Source organism: Papaver somniferum, chromosome 7 (assembly GCF_003573695.1).
Source record: "Papaver somniferum cultivar HN1 chromosome 7, ASM357369v1, whole genome shotgun sequence".
In the NCBI taxonomy this organism is placed as follows: Eukaryota; Viridiplantae; Streptophyta; class Magnoliopsida; order Ranunculales; family Papaveraceae; genus Papaver; species Papaver somniferum.
The window spans coordinates 134022987-134039519 of record NC_039364.1 but is presented as its reverse complement, the minus strand read 5'-3'; the positions used below and the strand labels follow the sequence as shown (position 1 = coordinate 134039519).

The 16533-nt window shown below is 36.6% G+C and overlaps 2 protein-coding genes across 5 annotated transcripts; both read left to right on the top strand.

Moving 5' to 3' along the window:
• Positions 1 to 313: 313 nt before the first annotated feature.
• Positions 314 to 7037, top strand: LOC113298478. Of its 4 annotated transcripts, none has more exons than XM_026547238.1 (11): positions 314 to 480; positions 697 to 836; positions 951 to 1084; positions 1574 to 1748; positions 2203 to 2313; positions 2603 to 3298; positions 4001 to 4183; positions 4281 to 4462; positions 4618 to 4802; positions 5091 to 6272; positions 6374 to 7037. In XM_026547238.1, exons 1-8 carry the CDS (start codon positions 426 to 428, stop codon positions 4455 to 4457), a joined length of 1671 nt encoding a protein of 556 aa, XP_026403023.1. In that variant the 5' UTR covers positions 314 to 425; the 3' UTR covers positions 4458 to 4462; positions 4618 to 4802; positions 5091 to 6272; positions 6374 to 7037. The 4 variants fall into 4 exon arrangements, with proteins under 4 accessions (XP_026403023.1, XP_026403026.1, XP_026403022.1 ...); XM_026547241.1 differs by having other exon boundaries at positions 4281 to 4472; positions 4656 to 4802; XM_026547237.1 differs by having other exon boundaries at positions 4281 to 4472.
• LOC113295255 (tetraspanin-8-like) lies at positions 5757 to 6685 on the top strand. The gene is made up of 2 exons (XM_026543607.1): positions 5757 to 6272; positions 6374 to 6685. The coding sequence occupies exons 1-2, from the start codon at positions 5757 to 5759 to the stop codon at positions 6683 to 6685; spliced, it is 828 nt and encodes a 275-aa protein (XP_026399392.1).
• Positions 7038 to 16533: the final 9496 nt, after the last annotated feature.

The window sequence follows — 16533 nt, the reverse complement described above, 5'->3', positions numbered from 1 at the left end:
ATTAATCACAAAATTAACACTAATTAATCGGAATAAATTAGTCATTAAAAAATAATTGGTCAAGAGGTTTTTCATTTTACTTAAAAACGTCTATTTTTATCACGTAGTGATAAGCCCCAATTTAGCTAGGAGCTTTAACCCTAATTTTTATTAAATTTACATTTTTTTCTTAAAAAATTACCAACCCTTGGTATTGCAACACGTGCCATATTTTTACGGCCACCATCACCGTCGCCCGAACCACCAACTTAAATTTAGTTCTAATCAAGTCAAGACAATAACGTAACTTTACCCGTTTTTAGCACATCCCAGCCACCTTTCCAGCTCCACTTAAATTTTGGCAGTACCCCAATTGGTTTGGGTATACACCCCTAAAGAATTTGTTCGGGAAAAACATTTCAAAATTTTCATGTCGCGGCAAAAATATGGGAGACGAAAATAGAGAAGCTCAATCCAAGCACCGCAACAAAGGATCTACTGGTAAATTTTCCATCTATAATCTAGCGAACATTCCCACATGTAATTTTTCTTTGCACTCTTTAACCCAATCGAGATTGTAGGTTATGATTTTGGGTTTATCAAGTTTCAATCTAGGGTTTTCAAATGAATTTTGTCGCCCTTTATTACCTTTCTTGCTATATATTTGTCTCTCTTCTGTGGATCATTTTGCTTTTCCATTTTTCGTGGATTGTGTAGATTGTGGCATTAAAGGGATGGAAACTATCGTTGCTTCAGTCAGTGGTTATCATGGTTGCGAAAGATTTAATCTTATAAAGCTTATTAACCACACTGGTGCTAATTACGTTGGCAGAATGAGCAGATCGATCACACATCTGGTTAGTATTTTGATTATTATGTCATAGGAGTAGCTTACTGGATTCTTTAGTCTAATTTTAAAGTTTTCAACTGAAATGTCGTATTTGGATTGTATCATTTTTTTTTTCACTCAGGTTTGTTGGAAATTTGAAGGAAGTAAATATACGCTTGCTCTAGAGCTTGGAACTATGATTGTTAGCCATAGTTGGTTTGAGGATTGTGCTAGGGAAGGAAGACGCCTTCCTGAACATCCTTATCTCATGCAAAGGTAGTGATTTTAGCTGTTCAAAACTAGTAAGCTGGGAAGTGGGATCTTTGTTTTTCTTCCATGTTTGTTATTGAAATTTGTTTACATACTCCAATTATCGGTCAAGATATTGGCGTCTGAGTCTGTGTATCGTGCAAAGTTATTTTATATTTTTAGTGTACAAAAATACAAGATTTGGCTATTTTAGGTTGTTAGTTATTTACGACTGCCAATATTTAGAGCTAATGGGAACATAAAGAGATTTACAGATGACTACATCATGGATATGTTTTAAAGAACATTGGAATCCTCGGAAAACAAAGAGGATGAAGTTTTCCATGCTTGCTCTTGTGTTAGGTGAACAGGCTATGAAAGTTTTCTTTATACATGATGAATAAAATTTAATAGGATTCGGGTGTTTATATCAAGTTTCCTAGGCTTATTTCTATGCAATGTATAAAATTTCTCTCTGATTTACTCATTCAGTAAGTGTGTAAATTATGTTCACAGTGGTCACCAAGTAGGACATCTGTTGTGGGAACCTCCAGTAGATGTTTTGAGAAAGAGCTTATCAAGTAGAGAGAACGGCACTTTGTTCTACGACAGACCGAATATATTCAAGAACACCAAGGAAGTGGAGATTGATAAAGAGTCTTTGTGGCCGAGTTTTCATTTGCTAAGCAAGGTAGCTCTGTAAGCTGAATACTTATTGCCCTTAAATGGATTATATGTCACTTGTTGACTGCCCTTCTTCGGTGTTGTTCCAGCAAAAATATTCGATTTGAATGGTCTCCTCATTTGCTCTCTTCGTTTTTAAACTATACAATACTAAATGTAAAGGAAATGGTTTTTTAAATTGTTTTTCAACTCCCAAATACCCAGTGACCTCTGATGGAACTGATAAAAATAGGTATGTTTTGATATTTTCACCTTTAATAGATTTAAATGCAAAATTTGTCATCAAACAGGGTCCACTCACGTTGTATATTTAGCCGTTTTTCATCCTTTTCGTAGGGAGTGGTGCTTCTATTTGGCCCCACATTCCTTGTACCATCCTATAATTTCTTGCTGTACTAGAGGGATGTTTTTTACTACAGGCTATGTTTGTTTAATATTGCTCGCTCAATTTCAATTTGCAGGAGTTACTTTCTGATAGGGGTAAGAAAACCATGATGGTAGGTACAAGTAAGAACATCAAATTGGGGAACCAAGACAACTTGCTGGAAAAACCTTTTAAAGGTAGCAAGAAGGTACTTATTTTATTCAGTCTTATCTTCCTATGTTCTCCCCTACTCTAGTCTGTTGAGTGTTAGATAGCAAATTTCTTTGCCGTAGTTATTTTGAATAATATCTTTGGTAAAGCATGAATGTTAAGCTTTATAATTACTTTGTCTCTCTTTTCATTTGATTTCGCAGATACACTCTAATCTTTTGCAACTTTATTTAGCTTTTCTGTAGAATACTATAAGTAATCCTTCTGTGATCTTCGCTTGTTCGTTTGATGTCTATCAGAACTTCCCTTTCTTTTCTTACTAACAGCGTGAAGGATCTAGTTTAAGTGCTTCAGTTCTCTCCGGTAAACAGACGAGGAGTACCTATGGTGTTACTGGGAGCACAAGTAAGGATCAACCTACTCGCAAGAGTCGGCGGCTTGTGAAAAAGAGTGCATCCATAGTCCCTCATGAACCTTACAGATTTGATTACGATCAAGAAGGTTTTCCATCTGAACATTGTGACAGGATTTATAACAGCGCTAATGGTGCATCTAATGATTCCGATGATTCATTAACTATACTGGGTTGTCAGCAAGAACGTCCTCCAGCCAAAAGAAACCAAAGCAGCACTGCTAGTACTTCTGATGGTTCGAGAAATGAGGATCCAGTGATACCCCAAAGGTCAAATTTGGCAGACTTTGCCTACATGGAAGAAAATATGAATGAAGAGCAGGAAGTTGTTGAAGATATCTCGGTATTGAATAATGTCGCTATTACTAGTGATTTGTGTATATCAAATAATGTTGAGATACCTTCCCAAGAAAGGATGCCATCAGCTAGAGCTTCAGATTTTGATGGTGCGGATGGAACACACAAGGATGTTGGTGAATCTGATGCCTTGAACAAACTAGCAGAATTGTCTTGTGTAATTTGTTATACAGATTTTAGTTCAACAAGGGGTGTGTTACCATGTGGACATCGATTTTGTTATTCTTGCATTCAGGAATGGGCTGATCACACGGTATGTCTTTTCTGCTTATAGTCCTCTTTTGTTTTTTCTACTTCCATACAGATAACAACATAGCACATCAGGTATCTACTTCTAATCTTAATCCTATGCTTTAAAGTTTGGTTAAGGATGAATTATCTTTAATTATCTGCAAATCTTATCAGAAACACGAAATATTTCAATGACCCTTTTATTCAGAGAAAAATGTTGAAATAGGAATTTGAAGATCTTTTGAGACACAAAACGATGTGAATTCTTGATAAGGACAAACTAGTTAATTTTCTGTTCTGTTTTATAATGAAGAGCTTTGATATAAATTTCTGAACTTATCTTCGAAAATAAGGTTAAGAATAAGATCTATTACCTTGTTGCATGACTACTTATACAAACTTTGTAAGTATTTGTAAAGGCATGCTAGAAGAACTTTTATTTGTCATTGTCAAGTGAGTAGAGCTAAATGCCATTGCTGCCCTGCGGTTTGAAACTAAAAAAAATCCTCCAAAATATTCTAGAGATTTTAATCTCACTTAAAATAGCTTATCGAGAAAAAAAACATGTGGCCAAATTTATTATAATCCCTTTAAGAGCTATGGGGCCTCAACACCTGTTTTGAGTGGCCTTATGTGGTCTATCATCTGTTTTTACTTCTTTGTTATACTTTTGCCCGTTCGGTGTCCTATTCACTAGGCTTCAATTGGTGATGATTTAATGTAGGCTGCAAGGAGAATGGTTTCAACATGTCCTTTATGCAAGTGTGGTTTCTTGCGCATCACAAAATTAGAAGATGCCGACTCTGCTGATCAGAAGATATATTCACAAACTGTTCCAGGTCCCTCATCAGCCACAAACAATATTTTCATGCTTTCTGATTGGGAAAACCCTAATTTTGGAGCTCAGGTCTGCACATGCTTATTTTTCTTGTCATATTTTCTTGCCTCCTATTCATATAAACTGGTGTGTTAATGTCTAATCATTTTCTCTTTTGTGGTTTCAGCATTCTTCAGCACCCGTTTGTTGTGAATGTCGTTCTCGGGAGCCTGAGGATCTTCTTGCTAGTTGTTCTATCTGCAGGAATCGTTGGATCCATTCCTACTGCCTAGATCCTCCTTTATTTCCCTGGTCATGTAGTAGCTGCAGGGGTCTCCGAACTATGTATCAACGACAATATTGATACAGGTGCATTTAGGTATTTCATTGTTCCCGTTTGATCTTATTATTAGTTGTAGCAGATTAGTACATGAACTTACATTGAAAGTTTTCGCTACAGTAAGAAATACGTAAAATGTATTTTAGTGTTCGACACTATTCTTTACAATATTTCAACTCTGCAGGGAATTTGAATATTAACACCTTTTCCTTGTTCACCAAGAAATTTGGCATTGTCTAGTAAAAGAAAGATCGAAACTGAGGCTGAGAGTCAGAGTGGCATTTTAGGGAAAGAATTAATGAACTTTCATTTCCATGAGCAATCATTTGTAGAGAATGCTGATTCCCTACATCACCCGTGTGAAACAAGGTAGTTAAAGATGTACCATATTTTATCTGAAATATCACTTCCGTGGCTTAACATTGAGCTCAAATTGTGATCTGCAAAGCTTTGTTGTATGCAAAAAAAAAACTTAGGGGTCAATTCTATTCTCTTGTTTATAAGTATGTAGGTTTTTCCTACAGCAGAAAATTGATATATTGAACAACTCTTATACTATCAAGAGCAAAGTACTTCGTTCTGCCACTGTTCCATTCTCTTAAAGTTGATCTTGAGAGAATATTTAGTAATATGGTTATGTTGTTTTCTGGTTAATAGTGTGATGTAGCATGGAAATTGAATGGGCCTGGAAACCAATTTTGAAGATGCCATTCAGGAGAGTTCGCTAGGTGCCATCCAGTTACCTGTAACGATCAAGTTCATGACTAGGTTGTTGACACCAGTCAGAAACTACGAACTACAGCTTCCTAGCTTATCAAAGGATTGTGGCCTGTAGAGTTTTGCTGCAGCGCTGGGTGATGTTGGGCAGTTACTAGCGTTTCGTTGCTATGGTTCGATGGACGATTCATGTCAATTGTCTAGAAAAGAAATCCATAAGAAACATCACTGCCAGATCATACTCATTATTCATGTCCTATGTAACCAGCAAATAACACCCAAAAGTGAAAATTAATCAATTGCAGCCATTACTTGAAACTACCATCATCTCCTATTTTTAGTGTGTTTGTTTGTGTTTTTGTTATCCTTGGCTTTCTCTAAAACGCGTTTCCATTTGTTAAACAGATTTCAACCTGCAGATGGTTTTGATGGAGAATTTCAACCCACATTCAAAACACCTGTTATTCTTCTCATCACTAAACCCCTAATTAATCTTGCTTGCCATTCTAACCTGTATATTATCCAATCCAAAGCAGAAATTATAAAATCTCTATCGGGAGGGGTTATTCATTCATAAGCCATCAATCCCCTTTTTCGTTTTTCAAAATGTGTCGTTTGAGTAATAGTTTGATCATCATCGTAAACATTTTAGCTCTAATCATTTCACTACCGTTCTTAAGTTTATCAATCAGTAAAGAAGTACATGGGCCTGCATCAAATCAAACAGAATGTCAAGAAATCATTAAAGTTCCATTATTATCATTTTCGGTGTTTATATTCATTTTATCTCTTTTGGGTATAATTGGTTCTTGTTGTAAGGTTTCATCGTTTCTTTGGATTTACATTATTGTTATGTTCTTTGTAATACTGGCTGTTTTTGGTTTCACCATATTTGTATTTGTTGTTACAAATAAAAGTGCTGGTAAAGCATTGTCAGGGAAAGGTTATAATGATAATAGACTCGGTGATTATTCCAAATGGTTACAACAGCATGTTGATGGGAAAAATTGGGATAAAATTAGAACTTGTTTCGTCGAAGCTAAAACATGCGATCAACTTAGTAAAATGACCAACGAACAGAAGCAATCAGATTTCTACAAGAAACGTTTGGCTCCCATTCAGGTATGTTTTTCTTCTCTTTACCATTAATTATATACATCCTGTTTATTAAGGTTTGATTAAGAAGTTAACATTGCTGACATAATTCTGGATTTGTTGATCAGGCTGGTTGTTGCAAACCTCCTAGTTTTTGTGGGTTCACATATGTGAATGCCACAGTATGGGATGTACCAAAATCCGGGCCAGAAGCTGAAGACAGTGATTGTACGACATGGAGCAACAATCAAGATGTCCTATGTTATAACTGCAAATCCTGTAAAGGTGGAGTTCTGGGAAGCCTAAAGAGAGACTGGAAACAACTAACCATTTTTAATATCGCAATACTGATTTTCCTTATCGTTATTTACACTATTGCCGGCTGCGCGTTCAGGAATACGCGTAATGATTACTACAAGCGATACCAAGGTTATCATTGAACGTATCAAGCTTTTGTTGTTGCATCCTTGATTTAATCAGATAATTTAGATTTCGAGGATTGATTAATGTTCAAGCTGCGAAATGTCCGGTTAATCAATATGTGCAGCTCCATCATCCATCAGCGATTATTTCTAATCAACTCGTAGGTACATGTGTATATATTATTAACTTTAGTCAGCGCTCGCAGTTTCTTTTTCTTCTTTTTTCCTTTTTTTCTCGAACAGTGGTGAAGTTTGACTTTTGGAAAATTACCGCACTATTAAATGATGTGCATATTCTGTTCTACCACTGTTATCTATTCGATTAAGGATGCTAAAACTATTTCTCTATACACTTTTGAGTCTTTTATCATAGAGTCTTGTCGCGCGCGCGACGATTATTACGAAGTCGCGCATCATAACTGTCCAATGTGAATCACCCTCTTCAGCTTTCTACATATTAACTGTTAAATTGTTTGAACACCCTTTTAGTTTCTATATATTCTTAACAGGACCTTTCCACTAGTAATATTTTGTTAAAATATACTCATTATTATAATACTTTTCTCTCTTTTAGAATTTATAATTATAAATCCTAGAATTGTCTTACGATTCCACTCAAGAGTCCTGCTGTCACTTGTGCGCACGCGTGACAACTATTATGAAGTCGCGCCTCATAAGCGTCTGATGTCGATCTCCCTCCACGGTCTCCACAGATCTCGCTTTCTTCATATTTTACTAATTCAGTAATTGTTAAATTGTTTAAGCACCCTTTTAGTTTCTATATATTCTGAACTAGTATTTATAATTATAAACTCTAGAATTGTCCTGGGTTTCTACGCAAACACCGAATCAAAAAGTAATGGAGCCTGATTTGGTTTCCAGTTCTCGCTAAGATCATCAATCCGACCACGACGGTATAAGAGACAAAAACATTGAACATGGTAGTTCTCCATTCTTCTTCTTTTACTGGAAATACAAGTACCTTTCTTTGCTTTTTAATCAAAAAAAAAAAATGAGCCGTACCAGGTTTTCTTCTCCCAAAAAAGAAACACATAATTGCATCAATAAATTAGTTATTACAATATTAAATAGCATCACATAACATTGACTTAATTATTATCAGATATATATTTTCAACTTCATGGAGAGAATGAATACGAGGAAATCTGCGATGAAGGACACATTATAGTTGAGGAAGAAGAAAATGAGCATCGAATTAGCAAGACAACAAATACCATTAATTCAAGCATAACTGAAGATGTATTAAATGAATATTGAGCATACGTTGGAAGGGAATTTCAATCGCAAGATGAAGCATATGATTTTTACAATCACTATGCTGAAAAAGTCGGATTTAGTATCCGAAAACATACTATTTCTTTATCATGTAGTAGTACCGAAGACAATAAGATAGTAATTGGGTGTACCTTTTGTTGTGCATATCAAGAAAAACAAAATTCTAGATTTAAGTCATTTCAAGAACTAAAAAGAAAGCGAACTGTTAGGAGAACGGAGTTTAAAGCTCATATGATAATAAGAAAGAAAATATACGAATTGTGCCGCATGTTGTAGAAGAACACAACCATCTACTTGTATCTCCAAATAAAAGGAACAACATTAAATCGTTGAGGAGGATTCCTAAAGATTATGAACAAGTTATTGACAATTTTCACCTTGCAGGGATAAAAACAAATCTTGCAATGCGCTTTATGGTACTTGTAGCTGGTGGAGTAAGAATATTGGGTTTACTACAAATGATGTAAGAAATTATTTTACATCGGAATGAACATTAGATCTCATAAATGGAGACGCACAAGCCGTACTCGACTACTTTGAGCGTCAACAAACAGATAACTCATCGTTCTTTTATCCTATTCAAGTTGATTCTGAAGGGCAGATGACTAAATTTTTTTTGGGCAGATCACGGATGGATTATTATCACTTTAGAGATGTTATATGTTTCGATCCTACTTATTATACAAACAAATATGGCATTCTGTTTGTTCCCATAGTAGGAGTCAATCATCATTACCAGACTACTCTATTTGGGGGTGCCTTACTACATTATGAATCCGAAGAATTATTCGATTGGGTTATGAGAACATGGATGGAAGCAATGCATGGTAAGAAAACAAATGTTATTTTAATTGATCAAGAATCGGCTATGCGGCCGCTATTAGAAATATCTTACCAGGTACGCGACATCGATATTGTTTGCGGCATATAAGCATACTTGCAAGTAAGCATTTATCTCATGCAAGTAATAAGTATCCTAATTTTGTTTATGTTTTCCACAAAATGGTTATATGATAATGAGACAATTGAAGAATTTGAATCTGGTTGGGAATTGATGCTTGAAAAGTATGACTTAAAGGATAACAAATGGTTATTGACTCTGTACAAGATATAGGAAAAGTGGGCGTCGGTTTATACTTGGGATGTATTTTGTGCTGAATGTACACAACCCAACACAACACAGTGAAAGCATAAACGCTTACTTCGATCATTTTATAAAAAGAGAGTTGCCTCTCTGTGATTTTATTAAGCAATTCGAAAGGGCTATAGTTAATAGACGTGAAGCAGAAAATGATGAGGAATGTGAAACAAAGTACAAAAAATTGTTGTTGAGATTCTTTACGAATATTGAAGAAGAAGCATCACTCATTTACACAAGGATGGTTTTCTGGAAGTTCTAGGAAGAATTAAATCAAGCATTACAATATTGTCAAAACGAAATTAATAGAAGTGGGACACAATCAACTTATCATGTATGGCGGTTCGGGCATGAAAATAAGGTACGCACAATTCTGTATGATCTGCCGATAAAAGTGTGAAATGTAGTTGCTTATTATATGAGTTTGCGGGCTACTTGTGTAGACATGTACTAAAGATTTTTTTGGTTGTGATTATTCAATGTCTTCCAACTTTGTATATAGTAAAAAGGTGGACAATAAATACAAAGTCTTGGTCCGTAATTTTTGATCAAAGGGAAAAAATTATAGACAACAATCGATACACGGCTACTGTTCGATATAGTAACCTCTGTCAACAAGCTGTCAATTGAAATGCATATGTTACCAATATAATTCTTAATAAAGCATTGAAAGAGTTTGAAGATGCTTTGAAAGAAGGATCCGCTCAATCTGCAGATCAACCTTTGGATAATACAAGAGAAAGAATTGAAGGTGTTGAAAAAGCTCTAGATAATTTAGGAAAGCGAGTTAAATGTGCATGTTAGAGTATTCCTCGGTCGAACTCACAAGTGTTTCTATCTCAAGCTTGTTATCAAATTTAGTTGTTCAAAACTATATCTTGATTTCTAGTCTACAATTAGTTAAGTCTCGGATTAGGATAGAAGATGTAGTTGAGAAACGTACATCACGACAGTATTCATTGCGTTCTACCGTTTGAAGGCGTAGATCAACCGAAGCTTTTGGAGAACTTCTTCAACAAAAGGTAAGTGAAGACTGAACCACATATATTTCAAGTTATATTCATCTTTCTATCTATGAAACGATGTCGCATAACTAATTAGACTATATATCATAAGCATATCAAGACTTTCGAGTCAAGTTTATCTTGGTAGTTAGTTCTCGAAACATATGACTAAGCTTAATGAACATTTGTTCATACTTGATGAATTTCGGTTAATGACAATTTATTGTTCTTAATCTAAATTATGATTCAAGATTACCATTCGAAAATAGCCCGGAACATTATTATGTGTCGTTGATGTTATTTGGGAATATTTCGAATTGATTTAGAGGGAAATATACAACTACTATCATTCTCGGATACAAGGAAGTACGCATACCTGTTTTACAAATTGGGAGAACTATTATAAGTCTGGAACCGTAGTACATGTACCTAGTACACGTACCGGAGTAGCTATATGTCGACAACAACTTTTTGGTACGCATACCAAGTATGCATACTTTGAAAAGTCTGTGAACTCGTGAACCCGGATCAATACGCATACCCGTATGCATACTAGAAAAGAACTGTTGGTCCCGGAACCGGTTTGGTATCCACTGTTAGAGCACTGCTCGGTCGAACTCGCATGTGTTGATATCTCAAGCATGTTTGTCAAGTTTAGGTGTCAAAACTATATGTCTTGATTTCTAGACTACTTATAGCTAAGTCTCAGTTTATGACAGATTAGTGTAGTTGAGCTCAAGACTCCATGGAAATTATCTTACAAAGACGAAGAACTACTCGAGGAACTAGTGGAACTTCATACGACTAAAAGGTATGTGGAGACTTGAACTTACCTATCACTCAAAAGTATATCTCTCTATCTCCTACTCTTGAGACAAAGTCGTATAAGTATGATAGTTTTCATACATACACATTTGCTATTTCGAGCCGAGTTTACTCGCTTATCTTTTTCTCGAAATATGTGTTGGTAAGCTTTCGCTTTAACCACTTTTCATCTTTATCCGTGACGAAAGTCATGATCATGTTTCAATCTTGAAAATAGCTTTGATGACGATAGTCGTGAACAATGATTGTTATAACATTATAGAAGAATGTTTCAATGATTGGAATGTAGAGTTGAGATTATGTAACCAACTATGGATATAAGCATATATAGTGTGTTCGCACATTAGTGCATAAGTCCATGTGCCGGAAACCAATTGTGTGCACTTGTGTATGCGACATTGGTAAAGGAGACAGGTTGGGTACGCGTACTGGCGGAAGTTTTCTGACCGTAAACTTCTGGTGGAGTTTGTAGTTTAAAAACTGGAAAACCAGTCACCTTAGGTACGCGTACTCGTGGAAGTTTTTGAACCGAAAATTTCTACTGAGTTTCCAAACTCAAATCCGGTAGCTAAGGTACACGTACCCGTACGCGTACCCAAGCTGGTTACTTCTCAAATCGGAAGTTCATGAACTTAAAACTTAAAACAATAATGAATGCAATCTTTGCAAACCATGGATATATTGTTCATGAATTGATTCAATTGAATCAACCGATTTTGTTTCAATTGTGTCTATGAATAAAGACTTAAGCAATTGAACAACTCTATCAACTAGTTCTTATGAGTCATTTGAACTAGTTATGAGAAAGATGAATATGGTTGATATGAAAGTAATCATATGGCTAACCTCGATTAAATATTTGTGAACCAACCAAGTGTACACGTTTAGGTACGGTTACTCAAACCTAGATGAAACACATTTCATTTGTGTATGACAAGTTAAGTTTCGATCTAACGGTTGAAAGATATTAGCTTGGAGAAATGAGGTATTTCATCTAACGGTGAATATTGAATGCTTTGTTACCAAGGTAACTTAGATTGCAAACCTTGATTTGAAAACTATATAAAGGAGACATCTAGCAATTGGAAAAACTAATCCCCACACCTCATGTGTGATACTAGTTGGTTTTCTAGAGTCGATTCTCCTTTAACCTTAGATTTCTTGCCGAGACCCTGTAGGTTAAAGACTGAATGACTTCATTGGGATTGTGAAGCCATACGAAACTACTTCTCTTGTAGTTAAGCGATCTGATCTTTCCATTTTCTATCGTACGAGTTCAATTGAATAATTGACTTGAGATTATATATCCGATAGGTCAAGATAAAAAGAAATCACAAACATCTTCGTCTCATCCTTTGTGATTCCGCAACATCTTGTTATACGATTAAGATTGTTGTGAGGTGATTGATAATACTAGGTTGTTCTTGGGGAATATAAGTCCGGATTATCAATTAGTTCATGTTCACCTTAATTTATCAAAAAAGGGGATAAAAACTCTTGGGTATTTATGTGGGAGATAGATTTATTCAATCCTATAGACTTTTCTGTATGGGATAGATTTGGCTATCAAGTCTTCGACTTTGGGTCGTAGCAACTCTTGGTTGTGGGTGAGATCAGCTAAGGGAATCAAGTGCATAGTATCCTGCTGGGATCAGAGAAGGAAGGAGCGCAACTGTACCTTAAATTAGTGTGAGATTGGTTAGGGTTCAACTACATTCCATACCGAAGTTAGTTTGTAGTAGGCTAGTGTCTGTAGCGGCTTAATACAGTGTGGTGTTCAAAATCTGGACTAGGTCCCGGGGTTTTTCTGCATTTGCGGTTTCCTCGTTAACAAAATTTCTGGTGTCTGTGTTATTTCTATTCCGCATTATATTTCGTTATATAATTGAAATATCACAGGTTGTGCGTTAAGATCAATCAATTAGAATATCCAACCTTTGGTTGTTGATTTAAATTGATTGACAGTTGGATATTGGTCTTTGGTACCATCCAAGTTATTATCCTTGTATTTAATAAAGACTCGCATATTTCTATTTGCTTGAGTAAAGATCAAATCAAGTGAGAGAGATATTAACTCCTCAATATACTTTTTTCTATATTGAGTCTGATTGTCTAGTTGATTCTCTAGAAAGTATATTGGAGTTAGTCCATACATATTGCTAATCGAAATATCGGGTGTGTGATGAGTGCTAAAAAGTGCATATTTCTATATCTTTTTGTTGGCATTTAACTCATCTTTTGTGCATTAATTCTACATTTTATCCCATATTCTGTATTTTCTTTGTTTTCAAGAATAAATATTTTTATTAACTAATTTTGCATTTTTAGGTAATAAATAAAGACTAGATGAGTTGCGGAGCGAAAAGTGCAAAGACACGGAGAAAGCCGGCGGAAACTCTAGAGGAAAAGAAGTGCAGAATGCGGTATGGAAGACTCAAGGATGAAAATGGGCTCACAAAGGAAGAAATTGTTCTTAAAGAAGAAGTGGTCTCAAGATTGTTTAAGCCCAAAACCCATTTTCTAAGCCTAAAATCAATACCCAAACCCGTTTCCCCTCTTAACCGTCAGATTGGATCCATTTCATCATCTAACGGTCGTTACATCAGAGTACATCGAGCTTTGATGTTCATGTCTAACACTATAGCACCTAACTCCATCTTGGACCGTCAGTTTTGATGTATCTCAGATCCAACGGTCTTTCCACACCCATCTCTATCACGCCGTTGGATCATTCCTTCATCTTTTCATCCAACGGATTCCCCTTACAAAACATCAAATATTGATGATCCCGCACAACACCCTAGTACCTAATATCTATACCCCAAAACAAACGATCCCTAAACCTAAATCCATCGATCTCTTCTCCTCCACCTCCTCCCTCACCGTCTGCAGAGAAAACCCATACCCTGCCGCACCACCATTCCCACCACCTTCTCCTGCTGCCTCCACCAACTCGAGCAAAGCTCTTGTAAACAAACCCTCACACATCACCATCACTCTTCTATCCACATATTATCAGCCTACATCTTCACCTTCTCCTCTCAGTGAAGAATTAGGTTAATATTAGTTGGAGTAGGGGTAAGGATTAGGGCACCAACTCGCACCAAAGAAGCATGGGAGGAAGCAGAAGAATGGGTCGAAGGCTATGAAGCAAATCAGAGAAGTATGGGAAAGATTCAACAAACCCTAATTTCAACTGTAATTGGGTATTTTTGGGAATTGGGTGTATGAACCCTAATTATGTAAATTGGGTATAAATAGAAGGTGTTTGGTGCTGTTGTGGGCATGCCTGGACTAGCCAGAGCACCACCAAGAGGCCTGGAATAGCCAGGACCTCAACTGTTAATTTTGTTTTCAATATCAGTTCATTTTGATCTTCAGTTGTTTCATCAAATTCATCATGTTCTAGTTTAATTGCTAATGGGGAGATGAAATCATGATGCTTCTGCTAATTCAATCCAAGCTAGATATTGTGCTTGTTGTGCTGAAATGTTTAGGATAGTCTTAATCAAAGAACATCCTTTAGGTTGTTAAAACACCTAAGTGGCTTCTCTGCGGGTAGTTGCAGTGTAAGAGCCCCAACTATCACAAGGTTTAGAATTATCTTAGTGCCTTTAGCCTCCTTTCTAACCCAACCCTTTGATGAGCAGCAGGCATAGAACCTCCACTGCCATCTAGTTAGTCAGAAAGCCTAGAAGCTGACTGATAACTAACAAGGGACAAGAGCAGTATTGAACTGAGATTGCCTTAGCATAGGTAAAATGGTGGATTTGAAGCCTTAGTACCCTGCCACTGTTACCTTTACTTTCTGTCACTATTTCAGTCACATACCAAAACAGCTCAGTTGTGTTTCAACACAACACAAAATTCATTCCCACTGTCACTAGAAAAGTAGAAACAACATTTGCACCCTCCAAGTCCCTGAGGACTTTCCCTTTCTTCCCATCACTAGCTACATTCGACCCTGTATACTTGCAGGTGTAGTTGTAGGCTTTCTTAAAAACCTACCAAGTTTTTGGCGCCGTTGCCGGGGACTTGGCATTGTGTGGTTGCTGTTTTTCCTTGCTTTCTTTCACTTGCATATCTTGCATTTAGTATAATCATTTAGCTCATCATAACTTGCATTTTCATCTTTGCATCATTTTCCCTTGCTGTTCTTGCTGTTCTTAACAGCTTCTGTTGTTTTTCTTTCCTTGCTCATTTGCTTGCTGTTGCTCTTAGCTTGCAGCTGCACTTGCATCATTTGCTGTTTACATTGCATTCGTGCTGTTTGCATCTTCATCTAGTTGTTTGCTTGCTGTTCTTGCACAGCATCAGAGCATCTTCTTGCCTGTTGCTTTAGTGCACTGCTGTGAACTGCTTAGCCCATTTGCACCTTTGTTGCTGAATCTGCCCCTGGTGCTGCTGCTGCTGCTTGCACTGCCTCTGAAGTTGTTGGTGAACTGGTGGAACTGAGGCTGTTACTTTCCCCTGTTGCTGCCTGTTGCTGCTAACTGCTGCTGCCTTCTGCACCTGTTGCTGTGCTGCTAAGGCTGAAACTTGCTGAACCAAAGCTGCATCTAGAACCCAAGCCAAACTGGTCTGTAATACAAGCAAAAGAAAATTGAACCAAGCCCAACTGGGCCTTGAGTGTTGAAGCCAAAGCTTAGGATGATCCAAAGCCCAACTGGGCTTTTGCAACCAAACTGAACAGCTGGGCTGTGCTTTACAGGTAAGCCTAAACCCATTAAGAGAACCCAAACTGTGGGCTTCCATTTTTCTTGTGGGCTTGTAATATTAAACCCAATATTTGGGCTTATATTTTCTGTTGGGTTTGTAATTAATTTCTTGTGGGCTTGTTTGTTTAATTTCTTGTGGGATTGTGGTTTTAGATTGATTTGGGCCTGTTGTTTTAATTAAAGAAAACTGAACTTTTGAAAGCCCAGTTGGGCCTCATATTTTAGTTAGTAGCTAGCCAAAGCCCAACTAAATTTCTGGGACTGTGGGCTTAACATCCATTTGAAAACTAAACATTTACACTGTGGGCTTGACCCAAAAACAGAAAACGTTTTCAAAGCCCAGTTGGGCCTCGACCTTTGGCTATTTAAGAGCCCAAATTTCAAATTGTTACCTGGGCTTGTTTCTGAACTGTGGGCTTGAACCAAAGTTCAAGTGGGCCAAAATTTCAAAATTCCAAAAAACCAACAGTGAGCTTTACTCACCAGCAGTGGGCCTGTTTTTCAAAAACGTAGCTGGGCTTCGCAAAACCCAACAGTGGGCTTGGTCTCCTTATCCCATTAAAAACCAAATGTTTTTCTCCCATAAAAACCAAAGTTTTCCAAATGTTTCCCTAAAAACCAAAATTTTTCTTTTTCCCATCAAAACCAAATGTCTCCCGACAAAATCAAATTTTTCCCAAAAAGTCCAATCCCATTAAAAACCAAATTTTCTTGTATAAAATCTAGTAGATAGTTTCTTAGTTAAATCTTTTGTTTCTTTTGTATATATAGTGCTAATCCAATATGATCTTGGCTAAAAAAAGTGTTGGATTTTTTCCTTGAATAATGGAGTTCTAATCTTGCTTTCGTCGAAATCGGGTATTCTCTTTCCTTTTTCTCTACTCA